This window comes from Scomber scombrus, chromosome 3, assembly GCF_963691925.1.
Source record: "Scomber scombrus chromosome 3, fScoSco1.1, whole genome shotgun sequence".
Taxonomy (NCBI): domain Eukaryota; kingdom Metazoa; phylum Chordata; class Actinopteri; order Scombriformes; family Scombridae; genus Scomber; species Scomber scombrus.
Window position 1 is genome coordinate 2,922,818 of NC_084972.1, and position 26,159 is coordinate 2,948,976.

Below are 26,159 nucleotides of genomic sequence, written 5' to 3' on the forward strand. Positions count from 1 at the left end.
GCTTCTGATTTATAGTCGTTTATGTTTGCTTTTGTCACAGCAGAGAAGAATGTGCAGAACAAACTGGATGCATTTTGGACTCAGAAGTTCATTTAGCTTGCAATATAAAACGTGATACATTATTTTTTACCAGCAACATCACATGGTATATTCTCATTTAAATGTATTGTTTGTTTTTTCTTTCCTTATTGTTTCCTCATATTGAGAAATTGTTCTGAAAAAAATGTTTAATGTACACCGGTAATTATTTCTATGATGTGGTGATCTGTACTGATAAGCACTTCCGCTGTGTGCTGATATGAAGGAACTATATTTTGAAAACTGCACAGGAGCTTTAGGGATTTCACACTTTTTTATGTGTTCCCTAATATGTTAAAAAATTAGTATATTAGAAGTCTGGCTCTTTACAGCAAGTTCTGAAACTCTGTTGTGACTTAAAGCAACAGTGAAATTTTGTGAGCGAATAAAGGCGATATTAAAAACTTTTTTTTAAATCATGATTCTTTTATACTGTTGTGCCTGTAGTGATGCTTCATATTAGTGTCACATAAACCTTTAATGTATGTTTGCACAGGAGGTTTGTGGAGAGACATAAGACATACTTGAAAGACCTGTCCTTTAAGTAAGTTATAATTATATCAACCCCTGAAAAGTCAGTAATTATTGCAGTAGCACATTACACATGATTTGGCCCACAGTGCCTGTATGCAGACCAGCAGCACATCTGTTAGCATCTGTCCAGTAAAACTTGTGCTGTTTAAAGTTGCCCATATACTTATTCTTAAAGTCAATAAATACCAACTCCTGCTATTTAAGTTGTACCAATATCAGATAAACTAGCAGTATACCTGGTTTGGTTCAGAGAGGACTTGTGAACACCCAGTAAGCAGAGATGGACAGCTTTTGAAAATGGTCAATATCTACACAAATAGGAGATTCATTACCAACACCAAAATGAGACTTTCATAATTCACTTGGAAAACTGGAAAACTCACTGACTCTTTTTAGAATGACAACCCTGTGAAAGAGGTGTGAAATAGGCCCTCCATGACAAATGCTAAACAATATGGAAATAAAAGAACAGCTTGGTTTTTGTATCAAGTTGTTGTCCTTAGCTTACTTAGTTTATAGCTTAACAATAATAACAGCACACCATTAATAAAAAGAGTGCATAAAAGCAATGTCCACAATAGAGTCTGACAGTTATACACAGAGAAGCAGGAGATTTAGTTATTAGTACAGCTCTGGTGTTCTTTAAACCAGTGTTTTTGCAATATATACACTGGTGAGTCAGGACGGGAATCTTGTAATCAATCCTGGCGGAGATGGGAAGCCAATGGAGTGAATGTAGAATAGGTGTGATGTGTTCATCAGGACCCTTGCAGCACTATATTGTTCATATTTTCAGAATATGAAATGAATATCTAAATGTTACAAAAAGGTTTTTAATGTGTGTGACAAATACAGTGTATGTCTGTAAAGAGTTCAGCTGAGTTTCTGGAGAGTAAACAACCTCAAATCTGATCAATTCAGACGGAGCTGCTAACATTAGCATACAGCTTGATACAGTGGCCTTTGGGACTTTTGAACAGTGGATGAGTCATTATTTACAGTTTTACACAGCTGTATTCTCCTTTGCCTTGGCAGTAATACTCAGTTACTGCTGTCAACTAGTTAGCTGGGCATGCTTTGTGTCTAAATAACACTAGACCACACAGACACAGTTTTTACACTTTTGTCAAAGTAAAAAGACACTGTCCTCCAAAGTCCTCAGATCTCTCTCACTATAGTACAATGGTCAGATGGTACAATTTCCATTGCTAGCAAAACCAATCAGTGTACAGCATGTCACCTTAATCTGGCAGATTAGGTTTTCGTCTTTCTTCCAGCCCAGTAAATTGTCACCAGGCTATATCCACTGATTCATCTGTGACCTAATTACTGGGCGGTGCCATTCAGTGCTGTATGTAGGCAGGTGATCACTCATCAGATGGATGTATCTGCCTCTTCTTGGAGCCAGGTTTCCATTCTGGCTGGCGTGTGCGCAGTTTGGCATGCTGGCGTGTCTGCCATGTTTCCTCACAATCTGCTCTCCCAGCAGTGTGCATTTGTACAGCTTTTGTGTTGCACGTGTCATTGGGTTTATATCTGCTTCTGCTCCTTTATTTTGTTTTGCTTGCAGACCCAGAGTAATATTTCCTCACTTCGAAATCTAGTTTAACGCAGCATCAGTTGTGTGTCAAGTTAGGCTTGCTTCATTTTATTTCACTAATTCTAGGCCTAGGCTTTTATCTGGCCTCCAGCTAAACAGAACTCTTTCTTTTAGGGTCTCTGATCTGCTGTGATAGAGACTGAGTTGCAGCGGTTCCCCTTCTTCCACTGCTGGGAAACTGCACCTTTGTTCTCTTTGTATACCTGAGATTACATTACTTTTAATTCAACTGCAGTTCACAGTTGGTAAATGGCTGCATTTATATTGCACTTTTATCCAACTGAGTTCAGTATCTTGCCCAAGGACACTTCGATGTGCGAACTGGAGGAGCTGGGGATCAAACCACCGACTTTCTGATTAACGGACAACCCGCTCTACCTCCTGAACCACAGCCACCCCACAATTTTGGTGTTTTGCACACTTTGCAGGTATTTTTAAGGCAGGCTGTGCACTATGGGAGACACCATGGCCTCTTTCCAAGCCCCCCAGGGTATTCCTGCTCCCTGAACAACAGCTGCTATGTCTCTACATCACTACATCAGCTGTTTCTACATTGCTGCCTCAGTAATATTGTATATGATCTAAAAGAAACTAAACTGAGAATGCAACTTTTTTTTCCCATTTTTGATACTCGTTGCTATGGAAGCAGTTACTCGTTGCTATGGAAGCAGTTACTTGTTGCTGTGGAAGCAGTTCCTTTAGAAGTATTGTGGATCCATAGAGAGATAGAGCCACTCATCATGCCCATCATATCAGAGCTTGATGGCAATGACTGGACCAGATATGATTTTACTAAGAGGGCTCATCATCATGAGTTTAACAACATTTATCAGTCACTGCTGTAGATGTACATCAGCTGTCTGTCAGGGACAGGTTTGGCACTGTGAAGTCTCTATCCTCAGGCTCCTTCTGAGCGCTGTGCTCCACCCGGCAGCTGAACTTGGAGCCTTGGTTGTCCCTGTTGGGAATGAATTTGAGAAAAGTGACCATGGAGTAGAGGCCGTTGGCGCTGAGGCTAGGGGGAGTGTTGAAGAAACCAGTGTGAACTGTCTCTTTATCTTTAGTCCATGTCACTGTCACATCTTTAGGACAGAAGTCTTTGATGCACAGGTGCAGCGTACACTCTTCCTTCAACAGAGGGCGCCGCGGTTCACAGTCGATGAACGTCACTTTAGGAGGAACCCCTGTTTCAACAAATATTAAAATACATATTAACAATGGAAGATAGACAAATTCTCTTTCAACAAGTTTAACATTTTCACAGAGTGGAATGGGATGAAGCTTATGGGAAATGTGGTTTTCATTCTAAACAGTTCCATAAAATTGCATATGAGATCTGAAAATGCTGTTGAAAATGTTTATTTCTTAGAACACCCCTGAAATGTTCTTAGTAGTTAGTTTGTAACGTGTTGAGGAAGAAGACATGAGTACGTTTTTTTTTGTCTCTCGCTATGCAAAAGTAGTGTTTAAGTCATAGAAGAATGTCATGTTGGTGAATGCGTTATAAATGTTTTAAAATGTAAGCATTAAAGTTCATTCTTGACTTTGGAAACAGCAGCTCGACAAAAACAAATCAGCTTTCGACCTCATTTCAACATCCTCCTCGGAACTTGAAGTTGCCATAGAAATAGTGCGGTTATAATGTGAGCAAAGTTTCATACTTGGTGACAAGACAATAAGCAAATGACAAATTGAGCAATCTTCATCTGCCAAGGATTACTGTGAGATGTTATTATTATTATTGTTCATTCACTTTATCCACTCTTTTTTTTTTTTTTATCCAGCTTATAGGACGGCTCTTTTGGGTGAAATAAGGTTGTAGCTCACTGTCTAGTTTACGTCAGTAGGAGAGAGACGTTGTTTGTGTTTTAACTACGTTTCACTTATGAAATACTGCTCCAGGAATGTCCAATTTGTTATATATTTCCAACTTTATTGAAGTGAGTAGCATAGCCTACAAACTATAGTTTTTCTGTCAGCGTTGCATTTGTTGTTTGGACCACTCAGGGGAAACGCAAAATGTTGCAACACTAGTGACTTCAGGGAAGCAGGAAGATTTTCCAGTTCTGTTTTTCTTTTGTTCCTGTGGACGTGTGCCAAACACACTGAAGTGGTTGGGGGTGGAGTGAAAGAAAATAAAGGGAGAACCACTGATCCTACTTTTGATTGGGAAGATTAAAATCGAATGCTCATTTCAACTGATTTTAAAATCTAAATCATGACACTCTTAGCTGATATTGAAGTTGTTTTTAGAGCCAAAGGTTGCTAGCTTTGGAGAAACACTGCTACAATACCAGTGATGTCTGTTTTAAGGCTACATGGTACAAGGCCACAGTAGGCTCATGACATTTTGGAGACATCTATCTAGTTACTTGCAGGAATCATTTCAGACTGGTACCTTGAGAGTTGATGTGGTACAAGGAGTCTTTGTAGCCCGTATCAGGGAAGCTGGAGTGATAAACCCGGCAGGTGTAGACTATCCTTTCGTCCTCTCTGGCCATGACCAGCTGGAGCTTACTCCACATGCTGTTAAGGCGGTTGTGGTGGGAGAAAGGTCCAAAGCGTGTGATAGCGCGGACTGGCTCCCTGTCGTTCCTGAACCATTCTAGGCGGATGTCCTGTGGGTAAAAGTTCTCCACCCGACAGCAGAGAACCAGCAGCCTCTCCACCTCGGGGATCTGAGGGATGCTGGAGATCTGGAGTAAGGATGGTTCCACTGGAGGTGTGTGAGTGTGTGTGTGGTGAGAGGAGAGAACACTGTTATTAAATAATGTGGGAGGAATTCACAGGAGATAACAATGTTCCTCTATGGGTACCTACTATAACTGGTGTAATGTTGATCAATTGTACAGTAAATATGTAGTCGTAGAAAATGCAACTGATTCTGATATTCATAGTTTTGTCAGATCTAAAACTATAATGTTTGTTCTGTGGGTTGTGTCAACATGAGGATTCATCCTCAGAGTCATGGCTATAAGACATATTTCTCCCACCAAATTAGGTCCTATGTTCCCTCAGGCCTGCATTCCCACAGTACAGGTATGGCCATTACCAAATGCACATAACGTGTTGTTGCCCCCCCCCCCCTTTAACCAGGGTTTATTTTCCAAGCTCTTTTTTTCATCTATGAAAGCGCTTGAAAGACAGGTGAAATTCTTTATTGTATTATTAAACTGAGGGAACATAGGGCTGTGGGAACATAGACACACTCGCAAAATCTGGACCAAAGTCTTGAGAGACTTGTAGGGTCATCATAGCTGTGTTTATGAAGTGTTTCGAATCTAATTAATAACTCACTTACAACCATTTATAAATCCTTTTATAGGTGTAGTCTTATTGTAAAGTGGTACCGATACCAGTTTGAGGTCAGGTTTTTATTTAGAGCACTCACCTTTGACATCGACTGTAGTCTCTTTGCTGAAACTCTTGTTGTTACACTGCACCACACACTGGTATCTGGTCTGGTCTTCAGTAACACTCAAACACACAGATAGGACAGATGTATGGTCTCTGCCATATGATGAGAGACTAGCCTGCTCGCTCAGATCCTTGCCAAGCAACGGAGAATCAGACCCTGGCATAATCACAGAGTCCACACCGCCTCCCACTTTAAACCATTTCACTTTGAGGTCCTTCTCTCCGGCTCCTCCGATGGTACATTTAAGATCAGCTGGCACGTCAGCATATATGATTTTAGGTTTGATGATTTCAGAAACAATGGGTGGAACTGTAGAGAGAGATAAGAATGCACGTTGTTTCACAATTAAGATTATAACAAGCATTTTCTTTTCATTCTGATTATGAGTCAAAAATAAATGATACATTACAAAGATGAAGAATCATTTTACCCCAAACTATGATCCTTATCTAACCCTGAGCAAGTTGATTTTGTGCCTAAACTGAATCCAACCTTAACCACAGCACTATCAGATCATAAAGCATCGTTATTTTTTAACATTGATTTGTAATGGTTTCTCAATCCTGACTGGCAGTAAACACGTACAGGTACAGGCACAACAGATATTTGCAATTGAAATGCATTAGTCTTAAAGTTGTGCTGAGTCTCGTTAAAAAAAATGGAAAATTTGCATCCTTACACATGTATCTATAAATTAAACTTTGTGACTATTTCATGAACTGCTGTGAAACTCTGTTGGAAACATAGTGAAGTAGGAAATGAACTGTCACACATTTAAAAAAAGTCAAGTATCACTACTTTAAAATGGTTCTTAAGTGCAGCACCTTAAGGGGAGGATTAGGATTAGGGTTAGGGTTAGGAGAAGTGGTTTTATTGGTATTTTGTGTCATTTGCAAAAGGATGCACATGGGCTTGTAGACAGTTTAGTATACATTCCTGCTCTTGCTGATGGCCTGATACTACTGATTGGGAGCTGGTTGCCATGATGCACCAAGAAATGTAGTAATGCATCTGCAAAGCCAACATGAACATAAACAATGCAGGTTGTTTTATGAGAAAAACAAGTATTTAATATGTTTATTAGCCCTAAACACAAAGTGTTTTGGAAGAGCTAAAGACTCCAGGAGATATAATTAAAGTATTAGATAGTGACAGTATGGATATGACAGGAAACAAGTGGAGAGAGAGAGATGGGAAACAGCATGTAACAAAAGTGCACTGGTAGAATAAAGCCACAGTGGTTGCAGCTGTGTGGCATGTGTCTTAACCAGTAAGCTACTGGGGCACTACTGGGACACTACTGGGGCACTACTGGGACACTACTGGGGCACTACTGGGACACACTGACATGGTACCTTTTAAACTTTACACCAGGCTGAAAAGCAGGGTTTCATTATCTTTTCTGGCTGAAAGTTTCACGACTGTTTCGGCTGTGACCCGACAGAGCATCACCGCTGGGTTTGTTTGACTGGGTGTGGTCAGACGCATGCTTGTAGAACCTGTAACTACACCCAAAAGTGATGTCACAGAGCGCTGAGTTACACCTGTACATCACTGCAGCACAGTGAGGTTAAACCACATGAGCAAACACAACACGGTGGAAATGTATTGAACTACAGTACACCTCTGCTACTGCTAGCTTTATCATTACTAATACTAAAACTATCAATAATACACATAATAATAATAATTCAATAAAATATTAAAGTAGAAATAAATCTGATCAAGTTGTTGCATTGCAATGAATTCAGCTTAAAATCGCTTCAGAGTGAACTTTTGAAGTATTGTTCTATTCTACATGCATTATGTCATCACATTTACACTTTTTAAAGGACCAATCAGAATATTAGTCAAACTGTAATATCACTTACTATGATCTCAGCCTGTTTTGAATTTAATACATACTCCACAGACTTAGAATTGCATTCCTATAACATTGTTTGACTTACTTTTTCTACTCCACGCATTCTTCTTTCCTTGTCTAAACCTGGCACCTACATTACCCACAATGCAACTCAACTTGATTCATTTGACCATACAGATTGGGTTGTGTTATGGTAATAAGGACTACGGTAGCATAGAGCTGCTAAGCCTCCAGCAGAGATGAGGAGTGGGCTACTTCTTCTTCTTCTTCTTCTTTCTAACTCCACATTTGTTTCCTTTTCAAACTTTCAGTCCTCAGCCCCAGCTGACGCTAACTTGAGTGACATCACTTGGGCAGTTGATAAGATTTCACATATCTCTCTCTGGAGACACAAAAGGCCTTATACTACTATTTTCACATATGCAGCAATACCTTCCAATACCTGCAAACACACTTTGATGTGGAAAATAAATCGCTCAAAAATGTGTCTTCTTGTTCTTACAGTTGGATATTTTAGCTTCACTGTGCAGAATGATGTATGTACGAGTTTGACACTAGAAGGTTGTTTTTTTATATTCATCTGCTGAAAGTGGAAATGTTCTCTGTGCCCATTGAACTTCCAGTTTTAAGTTGTGGGCCTTGTTGACATCACAACTAGTTTGAAAGCTAATCCTGGTCCAATATTCAACTGAACCAGTGTGATGTGGAAAAACCTCCAGTGCCTAAAGATAATGAACTTTACAGTAAAGTAGGAGACAGTTAAACTTCTGAAATTATATACATTTCTAATAGGGCACAGGGATTTTAACAAGATAACTGAACCTCAAATCAGACACAAACATGATTCAAAGTAGAGTATTTTACACACATCTTAAGTGATGTCTGGAAGGAATCTTTAAATGAAACACGCACTTTGATCAAGTTGAGACATACCTTTGTGGAAACGTTTGTAGAGAAATACAGCAACTCCAATAACGGAGGCGACCACCACCAAACTCATGACACAGGTGACCAGGATCACAGTGGCGGGACTGTCAAAGGGTTGTGATGGAGCTAACGGCAAATTGAGAGATGCAAATTAAACTTAATGTTTTATTAATCATGGGTAATGATGTAAATGTATTTAAGAGTGAAATAGAGAAATGGCACCTTGTACAGTGAGTGTAACAGATGTGCTGTAAGGGCTGCTGTAGGTCTGGTGCTCCACCTGGCAGATGATGTGTATATTTCTATGTGTCACTGCAGAGGAGTGCAGCGTGATGCTACTGCGGATACTGTAGGTGCCGTCTGGATTGTGAACGGCCATTTCGGTGCACACGCGGAACAGCCGGCTTACACCTGCATGGACCGTGTGGGAGCCGTTTTGGATGAGCCATGTGACGGACAGTTTCTTTGGGTAGTAACTTGTGATGTCACACTGTATGGTCTTCTCCTCCCCTTCAGTCACTGCTGCATTTTCTGGTAGTGACACTGAAGGCCGAGCTGGGGGGAGAGGTCAAACACAACATATGTTTTATTAGTAGGGTGATCACTCTGATGAATTCTGCAGCATGGCTAAACACACAAATGTCACAGTGTTGAAAGCTAGCTGAGATGTGACAAACTCAAAATGTCAACCTGTAGAAAACTGAGATGTAGCTGTTATCTGTTTTAGTGGTGATGATAAAAGAATATAAAAAATATAGTCTGCAGTTGAACTCTCTGACTTTCTATCTGTCAGTCAAAGAACATTTTCCCATTTTTGGTATTCAGTTGACTTTCAGTGGTTTAAGATTAGAATAAAGAGTCAAAACACTGTGTCCATCACTAGAATATGGAGTCTAAAATGTGCCAATGTAATATTATTATACGCAAGACTTTATGTGTTTTGTTTCATTTGTATAAATGAATTGATTAAAAAACAAAGCAATTATAAACTGACTGGATTTATTAAATTGGCATTTTAATTATCCATTAAAATCTGAAATCAATTTTATAATTGACTCTCAAAATAACATTGAAATATTTTTTATATTCTAAGTTTATGTTTTAATAACTAATGTATCTGCTCATCATTCCTCATCCTGCTTTATCATTTAGCATTTTGTGACAAAACCTCATACCCTTGACTGAATTTGATCAAATGTTTTATAGAAGTATGTTTTATTTGGCTTATTATTTGTTGTCTGTTTTTTTCCCCTAATCTTTTAATACTGTAACTGTGAAACTGTCTTGGCCAGGTCTCTCTTGTAAAGGAGATCTGTGGGTCTTAATCTTAATGGGACTAACTTGCCTAAATAAAGGCTAAATACAATCAATTAAAAAAGTGATCATTTTAATAGAGAGACAGCGCTCTTTAAAACTGCACTCAATATTTTATGTTAACAATACATCAAAATGACAATGTGTAAAGTGAGAGGAGTCACTCTTACAGTGACTAACACAAAGAGTTAAGTCTAGTGTTTTAGAGTTTTTAAGCTCATTGTTTTGGTTTTCTGGCTCACACCTCTGTGTCGCTTCACACTCATCACCTTCATTTCCAGCAGCAGCATGCAGCTGTTCTCAATGAAGAAGCCATAATAACTTTATGAGGTGATGACAATATTGTGTTTAGAGCTTGTTCTGCCACCCACTTAATTTAATTTAATATTTTGATTTCATTTCATTTAACTAACTTAACTTAATTGACTTTACTTGAATTGAGTTTGCCAGTGGCGCATTCTGGCCCCCATACCAGAAATCTGACATGCTATTAAAATGAGTGAGTGCAAAGAGGAGAAAAAAGCTATCTAAGGAGGAGAATAGAGTTTTGTGTTTGTGAATCAGAATATCTCGAGATCATTCATAAATCCAGACTGGTGTGAAACATATTCCATTAGAAAAACAAACAGGTCAATACCCAGTACTTCCAGTGAGGTGGTCTCTGTGTAGAATTCAGGTGTTATAATTCTGCACTTGTAGAGCCCTTCATCTCCCACTGTCACATTATGAAGCAGCAGAGACGCATCACTTTTTAGCAGCCTCATTTTATCCACTGTGGAGCCCACTCTGCTCACATTAGCACGCCCATCCACAAACGTGTACACGGTGCTCCTCTCTGAACGTTTATCCTCCCTGTTCCACTCCACAGTGAGAGTGCTCCACTCCACCAGCTTGGACAGTTTATCAAACAGGCAGCTGACAGTCACATCTGATCCAACCAAAACACTGAGCTTTCTTGTATCAGCAGAGGAACCTGAGAACAGCAGACCAAATCATGTGACAATAAACCATGGTCTGTCCTTTAAAACTCAATGAAAATCAATGTTTGATATTTACCTCTACAGTGCAAAATGATGATCACGACATTAATCACAATTTTCACATTCCATCGGCGCTCCATTTGGGTTCAGATGCCTCGTTGTAGGTACATGCTTGAAGTGGTTATGAAGGAAAACTAATGACGCACTAGTTTCATGACGCATAGTTCAAACAGATGCACTGAAAGTCACATGGTTGTTTAATGAACCGCTCAAAGCAGGGATTGGCTGGTAAACGTTCTCCTGCCTGTTAATCATATCATATTATATAATTCTTGGACTTTGACACATGCCTGCAGTCTCTTGCTTGCTGTCCTGCAGAGTCTTAAGGTGTAAAGGTGATTGGTGGTTTTAAAACATGCACTCCACCTTTTTTTTTTTACTGCATGTTACACATATACTTCGCTCCTGTAAGCACTTGTTGAACACTGAATCCAAAACTGACAGTATAGTTCTGTGGTCACCAGCCCTGCTCCTGGAGAGCTACTGCCCTGTATATTTAAGGTATCTCCCCACTATAATTACTTAATAAATACTTAATTATTAACTGATTATCAAGCAGCCGCAGCTTTTCAAGAGCTTGATAACGAGTTAATAATTAGAATCAGGTGTGTTAGAGTGGGGAGATACCTAAAACATGCAGGGCAGTAGCTCTCCAGGAGCACAGTTGGAAAATGATATAGGTCAGAGGTGTTCAATCTATTCCATTAAGGGTTAATGTGGCTGCAGGTGTTCATTCCAACCAATCAGGAGCACACCAGGATCCACTCATTTAATCAACTGACCTCAGTCTTCAGACAGCTGATTGGTCAAGTCATGCGTGCTCGATTGGTTGGGCACACAGCCCTTTATGGAGTAGTTTAGACATGCCTGGTATAGATCATAAATACAGCCACCAAAAACAGCCTATAGTTACTTTTGAGTGACAGACATCAGCTGCTTTTATATATTAATTTACAAAATATTCATCAAAACAGTTTACCCATGTAGATGACCCACTTGTCTTAAAGAGTACATCAGTCTGTGAAAACTATTGCATAAAGTGTTCAGTAGTTATGAAGGGAAAAATCTAAATGTATTTTTTGGCTTGCAATTAGTTACAATTACAAAGCATTACATTGTGTCTTACCAATGAGCAAGTAGTCTCACTTTGAATGTGACATTTATGTTAATGTGAGAAATCAAGATCACAAACTGCTCCCAGGTGTAGCCACATCATTACAATGCCTTTTCTAATAATATTGGTCCATTAAAGAGAAAAAAAGACATCTATGTTTATTACAAAATGTTTTATTATGTGTTACTTTGCATTTAATAGTCTTTTCTGTTCAATAACAGCTTTATCATTTTAACGTGTTTCCAGAAGCATTACTTCCACACAGGCTTGTTCCAGTCCAGAGCAGTGTCTCATCCCACCATGGACCTCTTCCTCCCTCTCAACCGAACCTCGTCCAGCTTTTTAATGACTGCTGACGACTTCTTGGAGGACGCTGCGTAGCTCTTCAGCAGCTTCTCAAACAGCGCCTCAGTGTTGGGGTGTGTGCTGAGGAAAGCCTTCTCCAGCACATACAAGTCCACCCCCTTATCCTCCGGCAGAGCCGAGATGTAACTCAGGCCGAAGTCGATGAGGACGAGGTCAGACTCTCCGTCCTCCGGGCTAAGCCTCAGCAGCATGTTGGAGGTGGTCAGGTCTCCGTGGATCACGTCCTCGTCGTGCATTTTGGCCAAGATCTGACCCACCCTCTGAGCCAGGCGCTCCAGCTGGGGATCAGGACAGGAATCAGGCTGCTGGGCGGAGGTGATGTGGTCACGCACAGTCGCGGAACCTGTGATTTCCTCCAGGAAAATACAATGGGAGGTGTAGTCCACAAAGTAGACTACCGGGGCTGATATGCCTGAGAGGAAAGAGATGTGGAAGGAGAATGTGTTTTAACAGGTCTCTGATTAAAGGATAAGGCTAGAATTATTCTGTTTTCCATGGTGTTAACATATTCCATGAAAAGACATCAATACTTTGACTTTCCGGCTATGTCTGTGGTTCATTCCAACTGAACACATAAAACTTTATAACAGCTCACAAATAGTTTGTTTGGTTTAAAAATGAGCTCAATATTATCCTAAAACAGCAGGTCGTCATAGTTTTTAGCAAACATTACTGACAGGAGGAAACTGTGCATTTGTTGAGGACTATTTGAAGTGGCAGATGATGGGATGGTGTGTTTTTGACACAAACTACAGTGTGTGTTCATGGTGATGAATGCGCACACACACACACACACACACACACACACACACACACACACACACACACACACACACACACACACACACACACACACACACACACACACACACACACACACACACACACACACACACCTTGTTGGTTTGGGTCTGTTCATGCAATGTGTTGACAATAAGACAGTGATAGATTGACTATCATCAGACTTAATCTCTTAAGATAGAGAGATACAGAAGGTGGGGGGTGTGCACTTTTCTGGACATGTCAGTAGGGCTGCATCTGTATGAGTAACAAAATACTAGCATGCAGTATTAGTGTACTCTGCCCTCTAGTGGCCTTGCAGGTGCACAACACTTATTCAGGACAAGGAAAACATTAATTTACAGGTGCTGAAATCTTCTTAAAAAAAACATTCAAATATCATTCACTGTACTATGTGACCTGATTTAGAATTTCATTTTGCCATTTATTAATAAGGTTTTACCACGGTGACTACTAAGAGTAGTAAGCCACATTCTGATAGGTGTGATAGCACAAGCAGACCAAAACAATCTACATAAATAGTTTACCTTATTTGCTAGTTAATTACTAACTATGATTACTTGATGTATGAAAATTCATCAATTAATTGATTGGTCGGGAGCTTGCTGCTTCTGTCTCCTATCATTGTTAACTGAATATGTTTGTTTTTCTGCTGATCTCACAAAAAACAAGTACTTAAAAGACGTCAAACTGAGATTTGGGATGTTTTGTTGGGCGTTTTTTTTCACTTTTTATTCACATTTTATAATCTAAACGATGAATATTGTAGTGGAGAAATAATATTCATTATATCTATATGCATTTCAGTATTCTGTTAAACTGTGTTAGGCTTTGTTAGCTTGTGTATCTTTCTCATAGTGTGGGAAAGTGCTGTGTACCGGACTCCCACTAAGGCACTGATAAGATACCACCGAGAAGGCCTCGTTATGTATCAGAAGAAGGCCTTGTTATGTATCAGGAGAATGGGCTGATTCTCAGAGAGGTGTGGGATGAGCCCGAAAGGTATTATAACTTTGGTTCTGTTTCTTTACAGTTCAGTTCAGTTCTGTTCTCTGTACCTTACGTGTGCTGTGTGCTGAACTCATCTTGTACAAGATATAAATATATTAAAATACTAGTTTGTGATCTAAATTCGTTTACTGGACTTTACTGGATTTTCTCTCTCACCCTTAATTAAGGAAATCTCCACAGCAATATCGATAAAACTATCCACAGAATAATCAATACTGAAAATAACTAAAAAGCAACCTTGATGACTATAGCTGAGCTCAAGTGAACACATGTAACCTAATGTATGGGAGAAACAAACAGTTAAAACATAATAGTAATTAACTAGAGCCTTACAGCCATGAGGTTGTTATTTTATACATTCTACAGTTGAGCAACACCAGCTGTTCAACCAATCAGAATCTAGTGTCACAAAATGTCACGGGTCACAGATTAGTTTGTAACACTAGTCTAGTTCACAGTATGACACTGGGAGGTTCAAGCTAGCAGGATAGCTAAGCCACGTAGCTACCTTCATTTAACCCTATGACTTTATTATTTCCAGCAGCGTGTTTCTGCTCTACAGCGGGTTATAAGGAGCTCCAGCTCGGGTTATAAGGAGCTCCAGCCCGGGTTAAACTTGCCTGCTCTCCGGCAGCGCAGGATGGAGCGGACCTCCTGCACCGTCCTGCGGTGTGTCAGCTTCTCGTCTAGCACCGGGTGTCTGTACTGTTTCTTGAACCTTTCTTTCACAATAGTCGGCTTGCCCAGAAACTGTGCCCGGTACACCCGAGCTTCTGCTCCTTGTTTTAATAACTCTGCTTTACCGAGGAATTCCGGCAGCGCCATGCTGCTGTCTTTGGCCGTGTTTACTTCCGGCTCTGTACGGTTTGCTTCCTCTGCTGTCTTCACACACTGCCCCCGAGCGGCCAACTGCATAACTACACAGATACATCTCACTGACATGGCCACATGAATTCATGTTTTATTAGTTATAAAATAAATCTTTAGCTTTTCACTTTCAGTCCATTATGGGTGACCAAGGAGATAAAATATTTAAACTATCCCTAAATCTACAAATACACACCTTTATGTGAACTAAAGCTCCCATAAATTGTATGAAGACATAAAAATACTCTGCTGGGGGCATAGTGTGTGCCTGATGTGTTTTTTTTTCTCACAAAAAACAATTAATTAGAGATGATTAAAATTACAACTAAGTACTCCTCCTTCAATTAAAGTAAATCCAGAATCAATGAATATGTAAATAATTCATTTCAGAAGCTGAACAGCTGGACACAAGATGTCTCCTACCTCACAATAAAGTCCATTCTCAGTGTTTGTGGACTGGAGGCTTCAAGTTTACACATCACATTTGTATATGTTGAACATTGGACCAGGGTAGTCCAGGTAGGAGGTTCAACAAACTGAGTCTAACCCTGAACTCTGAGTTGACTTACTCTGAGATGGGAAACTCTGAGTATCCGGTTCTAGAACAGCTGATCTGAATTAGGTAAATCAGGTGAAATTAGGTGAAAAAGTGGTCTAACGTATTTGGAAGCAGCTAAAAATGAAATAAGAAAAACATAATTCAGAAAAGTAAGGCACATTTTGCTGGGCTATGATTGTACCTCGCTTTGATTTTATTCCTAATTGATGTAGGCTATTAAATAAAGTAAATATTAATTCAGTGGCTATTTTAACATGTAATTTAAACCCCCAACAGAAAGCTGTTTAACACATGTCCTCTCATCTAATATCCTGCTTAGTAGATTTACATTATACACTATTTTAACACAATTTTACATATTATACATATTGGAGTCATTGATTTTAAGACTAACATGTGACGATGTGTACATGATTATATAAAATACTTCCTAAAAATTAGATGAACAAGAAGGCAGATATGGCCGGACAATGTTAAGAAATGATTGGGTGTAATGAACAGTGATACCGTTCTAACAGATATTCATCTCGGAATGCGCCTGAGTACATCTCCCGACATAAGGCATTGCAAATTAATTCTGCCTCGATATGTATCAGATTGTGAAGAAACGGACAACCCATGTGTGGCAGCTTGCTTCAGGTGGGAGGAGACCGGTAGAAACTCAGGGTTTCTTAAAGAAAACCTGAGTCAGTTACCATGGTTACTGACTCAGAGTTTCAGTTACCTCTCTTTCTGGAACGGTTAACACAGAGTTTCCCTCATCTTAGGGAAAATTTAATCTGAGTTTTCACATAACCTGCTTTCTGGAATACCCCCCAGGATTGGCCCATTGTAGTTTCAGCAGTAATAAGACAACACTCAGGGCATTCATTTGGCTCACTGAAGTTCACATTTTGAGGATGTTTTTCCCATACAGTTGCCTGCCTGTGTGACTTCCACTAATATTAGGCTACTGCTATTATTACTACTACTTTGAAATAAATATTGGCCCAATCTTTGAATTTGTTACATGATGATAAATGTTCATACAAAGTACTGTGGGATCTACTTGAGTGTTTACTTCATAAGGTAATGAAACAGCATTCAGTTTTTCCCATAATCAGCATCATAATGAGGGTATTTGCTGATGTTGCACTCTGATTATATACCTACTGCTATTACATTGCTACTGATGCTGGCACAACTAATATGACAAATATTGAATCTAGCCTATGTATCCAACAGTAAACATGAAACATCAGCTTTATTTTCTTTAATGTCATAAAAACAAAGTTAAAACTTACAAACTTTAAAATAAACTATGAGGAATTGTCTTTGGCTTCACCACAAACACATGAAATCAGCAAAACATGACAAGTGACTGAGGATTCCAAATGGTTTTTAATGCGTTTATGAAATACTCTACATTGAATAATAATGTGTCATAAGATGTTTCACAAAAAACATTCAGTTATCCCTTTAACCCTCCTGTTGTCCTCGAGTCAAGGAAGGAAGGGAGGAAGAAGGAAGGGAGGGAGGAAGGAAGGATGAAGGGAGGAAGAAGGAAGGAAAGGAGGAAGGAAGGAAGGAAGGAAAGGAGGGAGGGAGGAAGGAAGGCAGGAAAGGAAGAAAGTGAGGGAGGAAGGAAGGATGCAAGGGAGGAAGAAGGAAGGAAAGGAGGGAGGAAGGAAGGGAGGAAGAAGGAAGGAAAGGAGGGAGGGAGGAAGGAAGGGAGGAAAGAAGGGAGAAAGGAAAAGAAGGGAGGAAAGAAGGACCAAGGAAAGAAGGAAGGTAATGGCGAGGAAAGAAAGACAGGAGGGAGGGAGGAAAGAAGGAAGGGAGGAAGGAAGGAAGGAAGGAAGGAGGGACGTAAAGAAGGAGGGAGGGAGGAAGGAAGGACAGAAGGAGAGAAGGAGGGAGGGAGGACAGACGGAAGGAAAGAAGGAACAGTCAAAACAGACGGGGTCAATTTGACCCGGGAGGACGACACAAAGGTTAAAATCCATAAAATGAAATCTTAGTCCTAATTTTTTTTAAATAGCAGAATCAGTGAACATATGTCATTTCAAAACATTGAACAGCTGGACACAAAATGTCTCCTACTTCTCTGTAAAGTCCATTCTCAGTGTTTGTGCACTGGAAGATTCAAGTTTCTACATCACACTTGTATAAGTTGATTATTGGACCATGATTGGCTTAAAACTAGATGTGATGTCACAGAGCATGATCAGTAGGCACCTTTAAAACTTTCCACTACAGCAAATACAGGTAAAACCAGCCTTTGAATGTCAAACTATACATCATTCTTACATCAGATAATGAGGCTCAAACAACTCATGTGATAAAAGATTTGAGTGTGGGGGGGCATTAACCATTACATACTTTTCATATTCTGACTTAGTCTCTACACCAATTCACAGTCATACATTCCCCATCAGTCATTACATGTTTAATCAATCATTCTGTTGTATTAATCTATTGAGGAAAAGACATTCACAATCACTATTTTATGATCCAGGAGAACATCTTATAGAATGATTTTTTTTTTTTTTTTTTTTTAAATAGCCCAACAGGTCAAATCTGACACTCGCATAATTTGGCTACTTGATCTATCTTCTAGATGTTGTTGAAATGCATATAGGACTAAATCTGTTGGCAACTATTGTAGCTTACCCTTCCTCTTATCTGTATTTTAATTGAGGTAACTTAGGTTACCCTTCACCTACATTGCCGTGAAGTAAATAATAGTCAGGATTGTATTGGTGCGGCAGTAAGTGAAAGGGGAGAAAGACACATGGGTTCAAAGTCTGAAAGATAAAGACACAAGATTAAATTAACACAAATTAAATTATCCCCGTCTTAAAAAGGCAAATAACCAAATGTACATAGAATAAAATGTAAACTAAAGACGATACGAAACCTCTTACCAGGTCCACCACCCTGTATGAAGGTCAAAGAGAACAAGTGAGAAGGAGTGCTGTCTTTAAATAAGGCCTGAGTGTACCAGGTGAACTCAATCAGGACAATCAGCGATGACAGAGGGTGAACCAAAGTGAGGACAGAAGAAAAAGTTAGTGGAATTAATCAAAAAAATAGTTAACTTTTACTACAATTATGTTGGTAAACCTATTTCCTTTTCAATAATAATTTAGGGCACAGGAGCACCAGCTGAGACAGGTAAACAGTAGACCAATAGCCAGGAAATGAAATGTGAAACATCCAGAGCTCAGTTCCACACCACAAAGGGCTAGATAGGAAATAGACTAGCTTACACTGCACACTCTTATCAAGAAGTACACCACAGCACGCTTCAATTGATGTTTCCCATACTGCAACTCAGTGAGCTATGTATGTTTCATTCCCTTCCCCAGACTATCATCCCCCCCTGCTACCAAGCATGCCGGCTCCCCACGCAATTTTAAATAAGTTAACACAGATAAGACTAACATAATGGAACAAGACTACAATCATAAACGGACATTAAACATGAGATTTTATATACTCAACTCGCCCACTGGAGAAAAGGCTGTGGAGAAACAGCGGCTAGCAGCCCTGCTAAAGCCCTGGCCCTGGCTACCTAAAGGAGGCAAGCCTCCCCATCTCACCCAGGTTCAGCTCCCCTGCCTTACTACCTTCACGCCTGCAGCCCTAACCGACTGCGAGCGCCCCTCCTCAGCCCAAAGGGTACCAGCCGCCAAACTGATAAAAGACGTCCACACAGCTCTCCGACATCACAGACTGATCCCTTTTTCAAGTCTCTGCTCTCTACCTGGCGTCTCACAGGTGTCTCCAATAGTCTATAATAAGTCTTTTCGCAGCGAGACAGCATAAATGTGTTTTGTTTTTGCTGCATTATGATTGTCCTCATACTCTAACAGCACCTGTCAGGGCACCTGAAGTCCATACAAAGCTTGGGAGCCTGAGAGGTGAGTATGTGAATGTAAAGGGGAAAGACAATGGAGTGCATGCCTTCCTGGGTGTCATTAAAAACATGCTTTTAATGAAAGTTATGGGGGACCAACAGCACTTTACTTCTTCTGTGCTAAAATGTATTTAGAAGTGTAATAGAAGTGTAATAGAAGCTTCAAATTAGTCAAATCAAGTGGATATCATCCAAAATTACAGGTCATTATTTAGCACAAATTTCACAAAGTTTTTGATGCAATCCTTCCACTGTAACTCAGCAAGGAAATGCAGTCCAGGGAAATAAAAAAGAGGATATCAAAAAAGACTGTGGAAATATCCACATGATTTTTATAATCTGTATAGGAATGAAGACTGTGAATTTTGGCTTCCATCACTTACATTGACAGCGTATTAGGATGCTATCCTCAAATGATCCATATGAGCAGGAGGAATGACTACAGCAAGTCAAAACTCTTCTTCATCTGACTATTGTTTTAAGATGGACTAAAACATTGTGAACCTGTCCTTTAATGGCAAACTCCAAGAGAGACCATTTTGCACTCTCTCCAATGGAATAACCTCAACAATAAACCAAGGTGTATCAGTAGAGAACACAGATACCCAGTGCAAAGGAATGGAATGCATTTGTTGGTATAAATCATAGACAGCACAATGAAATGATATGGCCACATGAGCAGAATGTCTTTATGGATGATAGTCACCCATGTCCTTGTTTGTAAGTAGAGAACACCTGCAGACATACATACTGAGGTGCATTTGAACAGTGATGCAACTGCTTAGCTCAGGAAAAAGTGAATGAACTACATAGTAACTACAAATAGTTTTTTAATGGAACTCAGAAAAGTGATTTGTAACTTCCACTCTTTATAACAAATTAGAAATTTGTGTCATCCTTGTGTTGAAATAGTTTCCAAAATGATTTAATTTGAATACAAAATATCAATGTGTCGTACATTATTGTTGTCATCAAAGCCTGAGACCTCAGGTTCATTTTTTATGTTTAATTTGTTGGGTCTCTTTCAAATTAAAACCTGAAGAGTACGGTGTAGAACCTGCTCTATGTGTAAAGTGCCTTGAGATGACTTTGTTGTGATGTGGTGCTATACAAATAAAGATTGATTGATTGAGATTGATTGATTGATTTGTTCCATGACTTGACAAAAGCAACAATTCTGAAAATCTGAATTGAAAATGTAATATCAAATCCTGTTTCCTGTTAAAGAGCTGTGAGAATATGTGATGAAATGTATTTGTGTTTGTGTTAACACAGAATTGAAAGTGTGTGTGTGTGTGTGTGTGTGTGTGTGTGTGTGTGTGTGTGTGTGTGTGTGTGTGTGTGTGTGTGTGTGTGTGTGTGTGTGTGTGTGTGTGTGTGTGTGTGTGTGTGTGTGTGTGTGTGTGTGTGTGTGTGTGTGGTAGCGGTGGGCTGAATACAAAATTAAAGGGGTTAGCACACCCCATTGTAAGATCACAGTTATTAAAAGGTTAAAGGTAAACCAGAATTGCCTGCAGCTGAGAACCAACACTTAACACAATACAATGAGCAATGGAGGCAGGAGGACAGAAGATCAGGAGTCAGGAGAAGCCAGCCACCCCCTGTTCACTGAGTTTCAGACTTTGCCCTCCAGCTCCAGGATGAGGTTTATAGTTTCTACTGTGGCCTCAGATTAGTTTTGGGTTTTTTTTTTTACTTACCTTTTAAGCATGTGGAGTTCTTCTGAGCACTTTATATATTTATTGTATTTATTGTTATTTATTGTGGTTGCGTCTCCCTGTGTGGTTGACCACTGTATTATACTGTACTCAGGTGTGTGTTGTTGTGTATGTGTCTATTCTGTTTTGCTGCAAAACAAATTGCCCCTTGGGGACATAAATCAATTAAAGTTGAAAGTTGAAAGAAGGAAAGTCTGCTCAGAGGTCAGCTGTTGCCGTGGTATAACTGTATATGGCATGCAGTCACGTGATATCCTGCAGATAATATTAACCTGAGCGCTATCTCTGTCAGAGTCAGGAAGGAAGAGCTTAATAGCAGGCAGCATTTTGTGATTTTGTTTTGTCAAAGCTAACAGAGTGTTTCAATCTGCAGAGATGACAGCCATGAAGTTCCAGGCACACCAAACTCTCTTCTTTCTATTCTCTGTTTTATTTATACATGTTGCTGCAGAACTCACTGGTAAGTAAGAGCAACCTAATTTCTCAATAACACGAACAGCTAAAATGTATTGTGCCTTCAGTGCTAGTTAAAATGACAAATTCAAGATATCTTGCTTGAATGTATCTGTTAGAGGATTGAGATTGGGTCCATTATTAACCTTTTGTGCTACCTCAACATTTTTTATCATATTTAGTTCAAGGTGACCTTTTACTTAAATAGTGTCTGATTGTGAAAGCCTATCCCTAAGAAGCAAGCAAGGTGGAGGCAATTGTTTCTTTGCTAGCTTCATGGTGATGGAGGATATAAAACTTACACTGTGTCAGTTTGTATTGAATTGGATCATTTCTGTTCTATTTGATGCTCTAAATGTGAGCTCAGCAGGACCAAGGTGTCAAGAAAGGATTGCTACCCTACTGGTACAGTAGTTATGGTCATGTGAGTTATCATACCAACAGCATGGCAAACGGAGTAGACTGGAGTAGAAAATATGTGTTTCTCATCAGCACCGCAAGAATCAAAATGTTATTTTATTATTCTATTCCCAACAGGCCATCACTTATATCTGTGTAGACATTAGTGACACAAGGAAGAAAAAACGATTTTTGAAATTAGTTTCGCAATCATTGTTTTGATTAATTGTAAGATGTTGTTTTTACTTTATTTTGCATTATGATTCTGACTCAGTACTAATACCCTGACAGCACCTGATGTCCATACAAAGCTTGGGAGCCTGAGAGGTGAGTATGTGAGTGTAAAGGGGAAAGACATTGGAGTCCATGCCTACCTGGGTGTCCCATTTGCTAAGCCGCCTGTAGGCCCTGCTCTGAGACTGGCTGCACCTCAGCCTGTAGAGGGATGGGAAGGAGTGAGAGACGCCACCCAGCAGCCGCCCATGTAAGGCATCCATCTGCTCTACTTTTTGGATACTGTACCTGGAGGAATTATATCTGTTTTTTACACATAAGTGTTTCTTTTTTTCCAGGTGTATTCAAAATACACAGTTTCTCACGGATCTGATTGATAAACTCGGTGGCATGTCGGCAGTTCTCCCAGATATTTCAGAAGATTGTCTTTACCTCAACATTTACACTCCTGCAACCAGAGCTCATGATGCCAAACTCCCAGTAAGAACTCTTTGCTGCAGATTTGAAGTGATACTGTTCAGCTACTGAGATTCAGTTTTGGATACGTTTGTATAGTGTTTCTTGAGAAGGTGGTTTGATGGATTGGTTTCCATACTTTTAAAGGGTCCATAATGTCAATATAAATGATAATTTCTATGTTTACTATCAGACTGCAACTGAAGTTGTCAATCATTGTCAAAGTCAATATATCATTTTTCATCAGTTTAATGTAGTTTGATTGAAATCAGCACAGTTATAATAAAGTAAAAAACACCAAAGTTTTTCTTCATCTGACCAGGTCATGGTTTGGATCCATGGTGGTGCATTTAGTATTGGGTCAGCTTCATTGTATGATGGCTCAGCCTTGGCTGCTTACCAGGACGTGGTTGTAGTTCTAATCCAGTACCGCTTGGGACTTCTGGGCTTTCTCAGGTAAAAAGGCTGAAGTTTCTAAACACAGTTAGAATAGACATACTATAATTATGCTCTGTATCTGATCGGCACATGTCAACCGAAACTCAAAATTGACTCACGTTTAGCAGATAGTGTAAATAAAGTCTTATAGAATATGCCTGTATTGTCTATCCAGCACAGGAGATGAGCACATATCAGGGAACTTTGGCCTGCTGGACCAGGTACAAGCATTGAGGTGGATCCAGCAGCACATTCACAACTTTGGAGGAGACCCAACTTCAGTCACTGTATTTGGGGAGTCTGCAGGTGGAGTGAGCGTGTCCCTCCTGGTGAGGATCAATCTGTTGATAAAGTATTGCGATTATTTCACTGCAAAGTTACCACTGTCCACAGAACCGTTCATATGTCTCTTGCTTGAATTAACAGCTTCTCTCACCAATGTCTGATGGCCTGCTCCACCAAGCCATTGCAGAGAGTGGCACTGCTGCAATGGATGCGATCATAACAAATGATCCTCTACCAATAACGCAGGTTATTTTTAGTTTTTTGTGTATGTGCAAACGTACTTCAGAGCACAATGTTGAGAATATCACAACACATCTTTGTTTATTTCTTTAAACTGTTGAGAGGAATCCCTGATATCTGTCCTCAGGTCGTGGCAAATGCATCTGGATGTATCATCGAAAGCACAGAGAAGATGGCTGATTGTATGAGAAACCTCGATATTGATACTATTATGACCATTGGGCAGGTGAGTTTCTATATGTAAAACTGTATGTATATGAAACCCATAATGCTTTCTGCAAGGTTTCTGTGAAATGTTCACGTTCATGTGACTGTTTTGTGTCTCAAGGATGAAAATCTACAATTTAGTGTAACTGTTGATGGACACTTTCTGACAAGACCCGTGGATGAGCTGTTCCAAAAACACGAACTTCTTACTGTACCGTTCATGACTGGTGTTAACAATGATGAAGGGGGCTGGTTATTACTTGATGTAAGTGTGAATGCTGAATTGTTAAAGTTTTGTGATTTAATACCATATCCATTTCCAGATGAGCCCGTTAATTTGAAATTTGAATTACCTCTGCTTCTTCACTTAGTTCTTTGCTCCTCCAAATTGGACAGAGGGAATGGATCGGGAGCAGGGTGTGAACATACTGTCCTTATTCTTCCCTGATGTAAGACAAGCACTGCCACTATGACATTACAATAATACTCTGCATCACCATGCTCAAGTTTCTCTGACAGTGTTGCTTATTTTTTCCAGCCCAAAGATGCAATCGTCAGAGATCTGATGGTAGATGAATATATTGGAACTGGTGAAGATCGTGTGAAAAATAGAGATGGCTTTACTGAGATGATTGGAGACTTCTTGTTCACCATTCCAGCCATTAAGACTGCAAATGCTCACAGAGGTAAACTTTTTATACAAGAATATGGAAATCTATTGAAGACCTATTACTGTCGCACACTTTTATAAACAAGACATCACACCTGTTTGTCTTTTAGATGCAGGCGCTCCTGTGTACCTGTATGAGTACCAGCATTCTCCCAAATTCTTGCAGGCAAAAAGGCCAAGCTTTGTTGGGAGTGACCATGGAGATGAAATCTTTACAGTATTAGGATACTGCTTCACTACCACTCATGCCAAATTAGCAGGCAAGTGTAATGTAAAAACCACAATTTCAAATAACCGTCCAAGATCTGTTTTTTCTCTGTGTTTCCAGGAGTGCAAAACGTTTGATTAGACTGTCTTATTTTAGATGCATGCCCAGAAGAGGAGGAACAGTTGAGCAGAGCCATGATGAGCTACTGGGGAAACTTTGCTCACACGGGGTAGGAATTAACCCTCATTATAATTAATAATAGCCATGGAGATAAGACAAACGTGTGTGTATAATGTGTGTGTGTTTGTAGGTCTCCTAATGGTCACGGCCTGGTCCACTGGCCAAAGTATGGAGTAGATGAAGAATACCTGGCAATTGATATAAAGGAGCAGGTAATTGGTCAGAACCTGAAGAGGGATCGCTTCATCTTCATGACTCAGACCCTCCCAGAGAAGATCCAACAGCATGAAGAGAAGATGGATCGCAACGAGCTGTAGAGCATTCACCTCTCATCTTTCTCTGTTCCATCAACACTTTTTTCATTCCTTTTCATTAGTAAGCTGGATAGCGTAAGCCTTATATAAGCTTCAGGTGGACCTTTGAGTAAATTTTTCCAGGAAAGAGGACTGTGGATTTTGACTGTCATCACTCACATTGAAAGCACATTAGGAAGGGATCCTCTATTGATCCGTATGAGCAGGAGGAATAGTTATAGCAAGTCAAATCTCTTCTTCATCTGACTATTGTTTTAAGATTGACTAAAACATTGTGAACCTGTCCTTTAATGGCAAACTCCAAGAGAGACCATTTTGCACTCTCCCCAATATACAAACTGCAAATTATACAGAGACATATCTTGACAAGTGCTCAGGTTTAAAAAAAAAACTGGTAGATTTGCATACCAGTCACAGCTTTTCACATTCACAACAATGCAGTAGGTTTACTTTAAGACATGGAATAACCTCAACAATAAACCAAGGTGTATCAGTAGAGAACACAGATACCCAGTGCAAAGTACAATGAAATATGTCCACATGAGCACTATGTCTTCATGATCGCCACCCTTGTCCTGTATTTGACTGCCATTCTAATACAGGTACCATATGCTGCCACAAGATGGCAGTCATGTTTAGCTAATAACTCACACTTTTTCAAGTTCAATTGTTAACCATATGATTTGGAAAGAAAATGCATCTTAATATCATTTGTAACCTGTTTAACAGTTTTCAAAAAATTGGGTCATCTGCCACCTGAATTACAACTATTTGGTTCTCAAAGACACTCAATTGCTGAGTATGTGAATTTTTGGTAACAATTGAGAGTATTTCTGCTGCAACTAAGAAGAGTGATGGTGAAATTGGGCAGCCTTGTGTTATACCTCTATCAATTGTAAAACAAGGGGAAGGACCACCTTACAACGATATTGAGATACTGGTGAAAACATTTGATTACATTCC

The 26,159-nt window shown here is 39.7% G+C and overlaps 2 protein-coding genes across 2 annotated transcripts; one reads left to right on the plus strand and one right to left on the minus strand.

Moving 5' to 3' along the window:
- Window positions 1-12,077: 12,077 nt before the first annotated feature.
- On the minus strand, window positions 12,078-14,903 carry tp53rk (TP53 regulating kinase). The gene is made up of 2 exons (XM_062442298.1): window positions 14,688-14,903; window positions 12,078-12,667 (listed from the first exon to the last, which is right to left on the minus strand). The coding sequence occupies exons 1-2, from the start codon at window positions 14,890-14,892 to the stop codon at window positions 12,180-12,182; spliced, it is 693 nt and encodes a 230-aa protein (XP_062298282.1). The 5' UTR covers window positions 14,893-14,903; the 3' UTR covers window positions 12,078-12,179.
- A 6,557-nt stretch (window positions 14,904-21,460) lies between these two features.
- On the plus strand, window positions 21,461-25,353 carry LOC134003190 (cocaine esterase-like). Its single transcript, XM_062442319.1, has 13 exons — window positions 21,461-21,572; window positions 22,256-22,448; window positions 22,537-22,678; window positions 22,977-23,110; window positions 23,268-23,421; window positions 23,519-23,623; window positions 23,745-23,843; window positions 23,946-24,089; window positions 24,196-24,273; window positions 24,363-24,510; window positions 24,605-24,754; window positions 24,859-24,931; window positions 25,013-25,353. The coding sequence occupies exons 1-13, from the start codon at window positions 21,488-21,490 to the stop codon at window positions 25,197-25,199; spliced, it is 1,692 nt and encodes a 563-aa protein (XP_062298303.1). The 5' UTR covers window positions 21,461-21,487; the 3' UTR covers window positions 25,200-25,353.
- The last annotated feature ends 806 nt before the right edge of the window (window positions 25,354-26,159 follow it).

Bases quoted from the DNA above. Each gene is read 5' to 3' on its own strand.
- tp53rk (XM_062442298.1), bottom strand. From the start codon at position 14,892: ATGGCGCTGCCGGAATTCCTCGGTAAAGCAGAGTTATTAAAACAAGGA. The intron at 12,668-14,687 runs GCAAGTTTAACC...CTTTCCTCTCAG, and splicing joins CCTGCGCTGCCGGAGAGCAG to GCATATCAGCCCCGGTAGTC.
- LOC134003190 (XM_062442319.1), top strand. From the start codon at position 21,488: ATGACAGCCATGAAGTTCCAGGCACACCAAACTCTCTTCTTTCTATTC. The intron at 24,090-24,195 runs GTAAGTGTGAAT...TTCTTCACTTAG, and splicing joins GGGGCTGGTTATTACTTGAT to TTCTTTGCTCCTCCAAATTG. The intron at 24,511-24,604 runs GTAAACTTTTTA...TTTGTCTTTTAG, and splicing joins GACTGCAAATGCTCACAGAG to ATGCAGGCGCTCCTGTGTAC.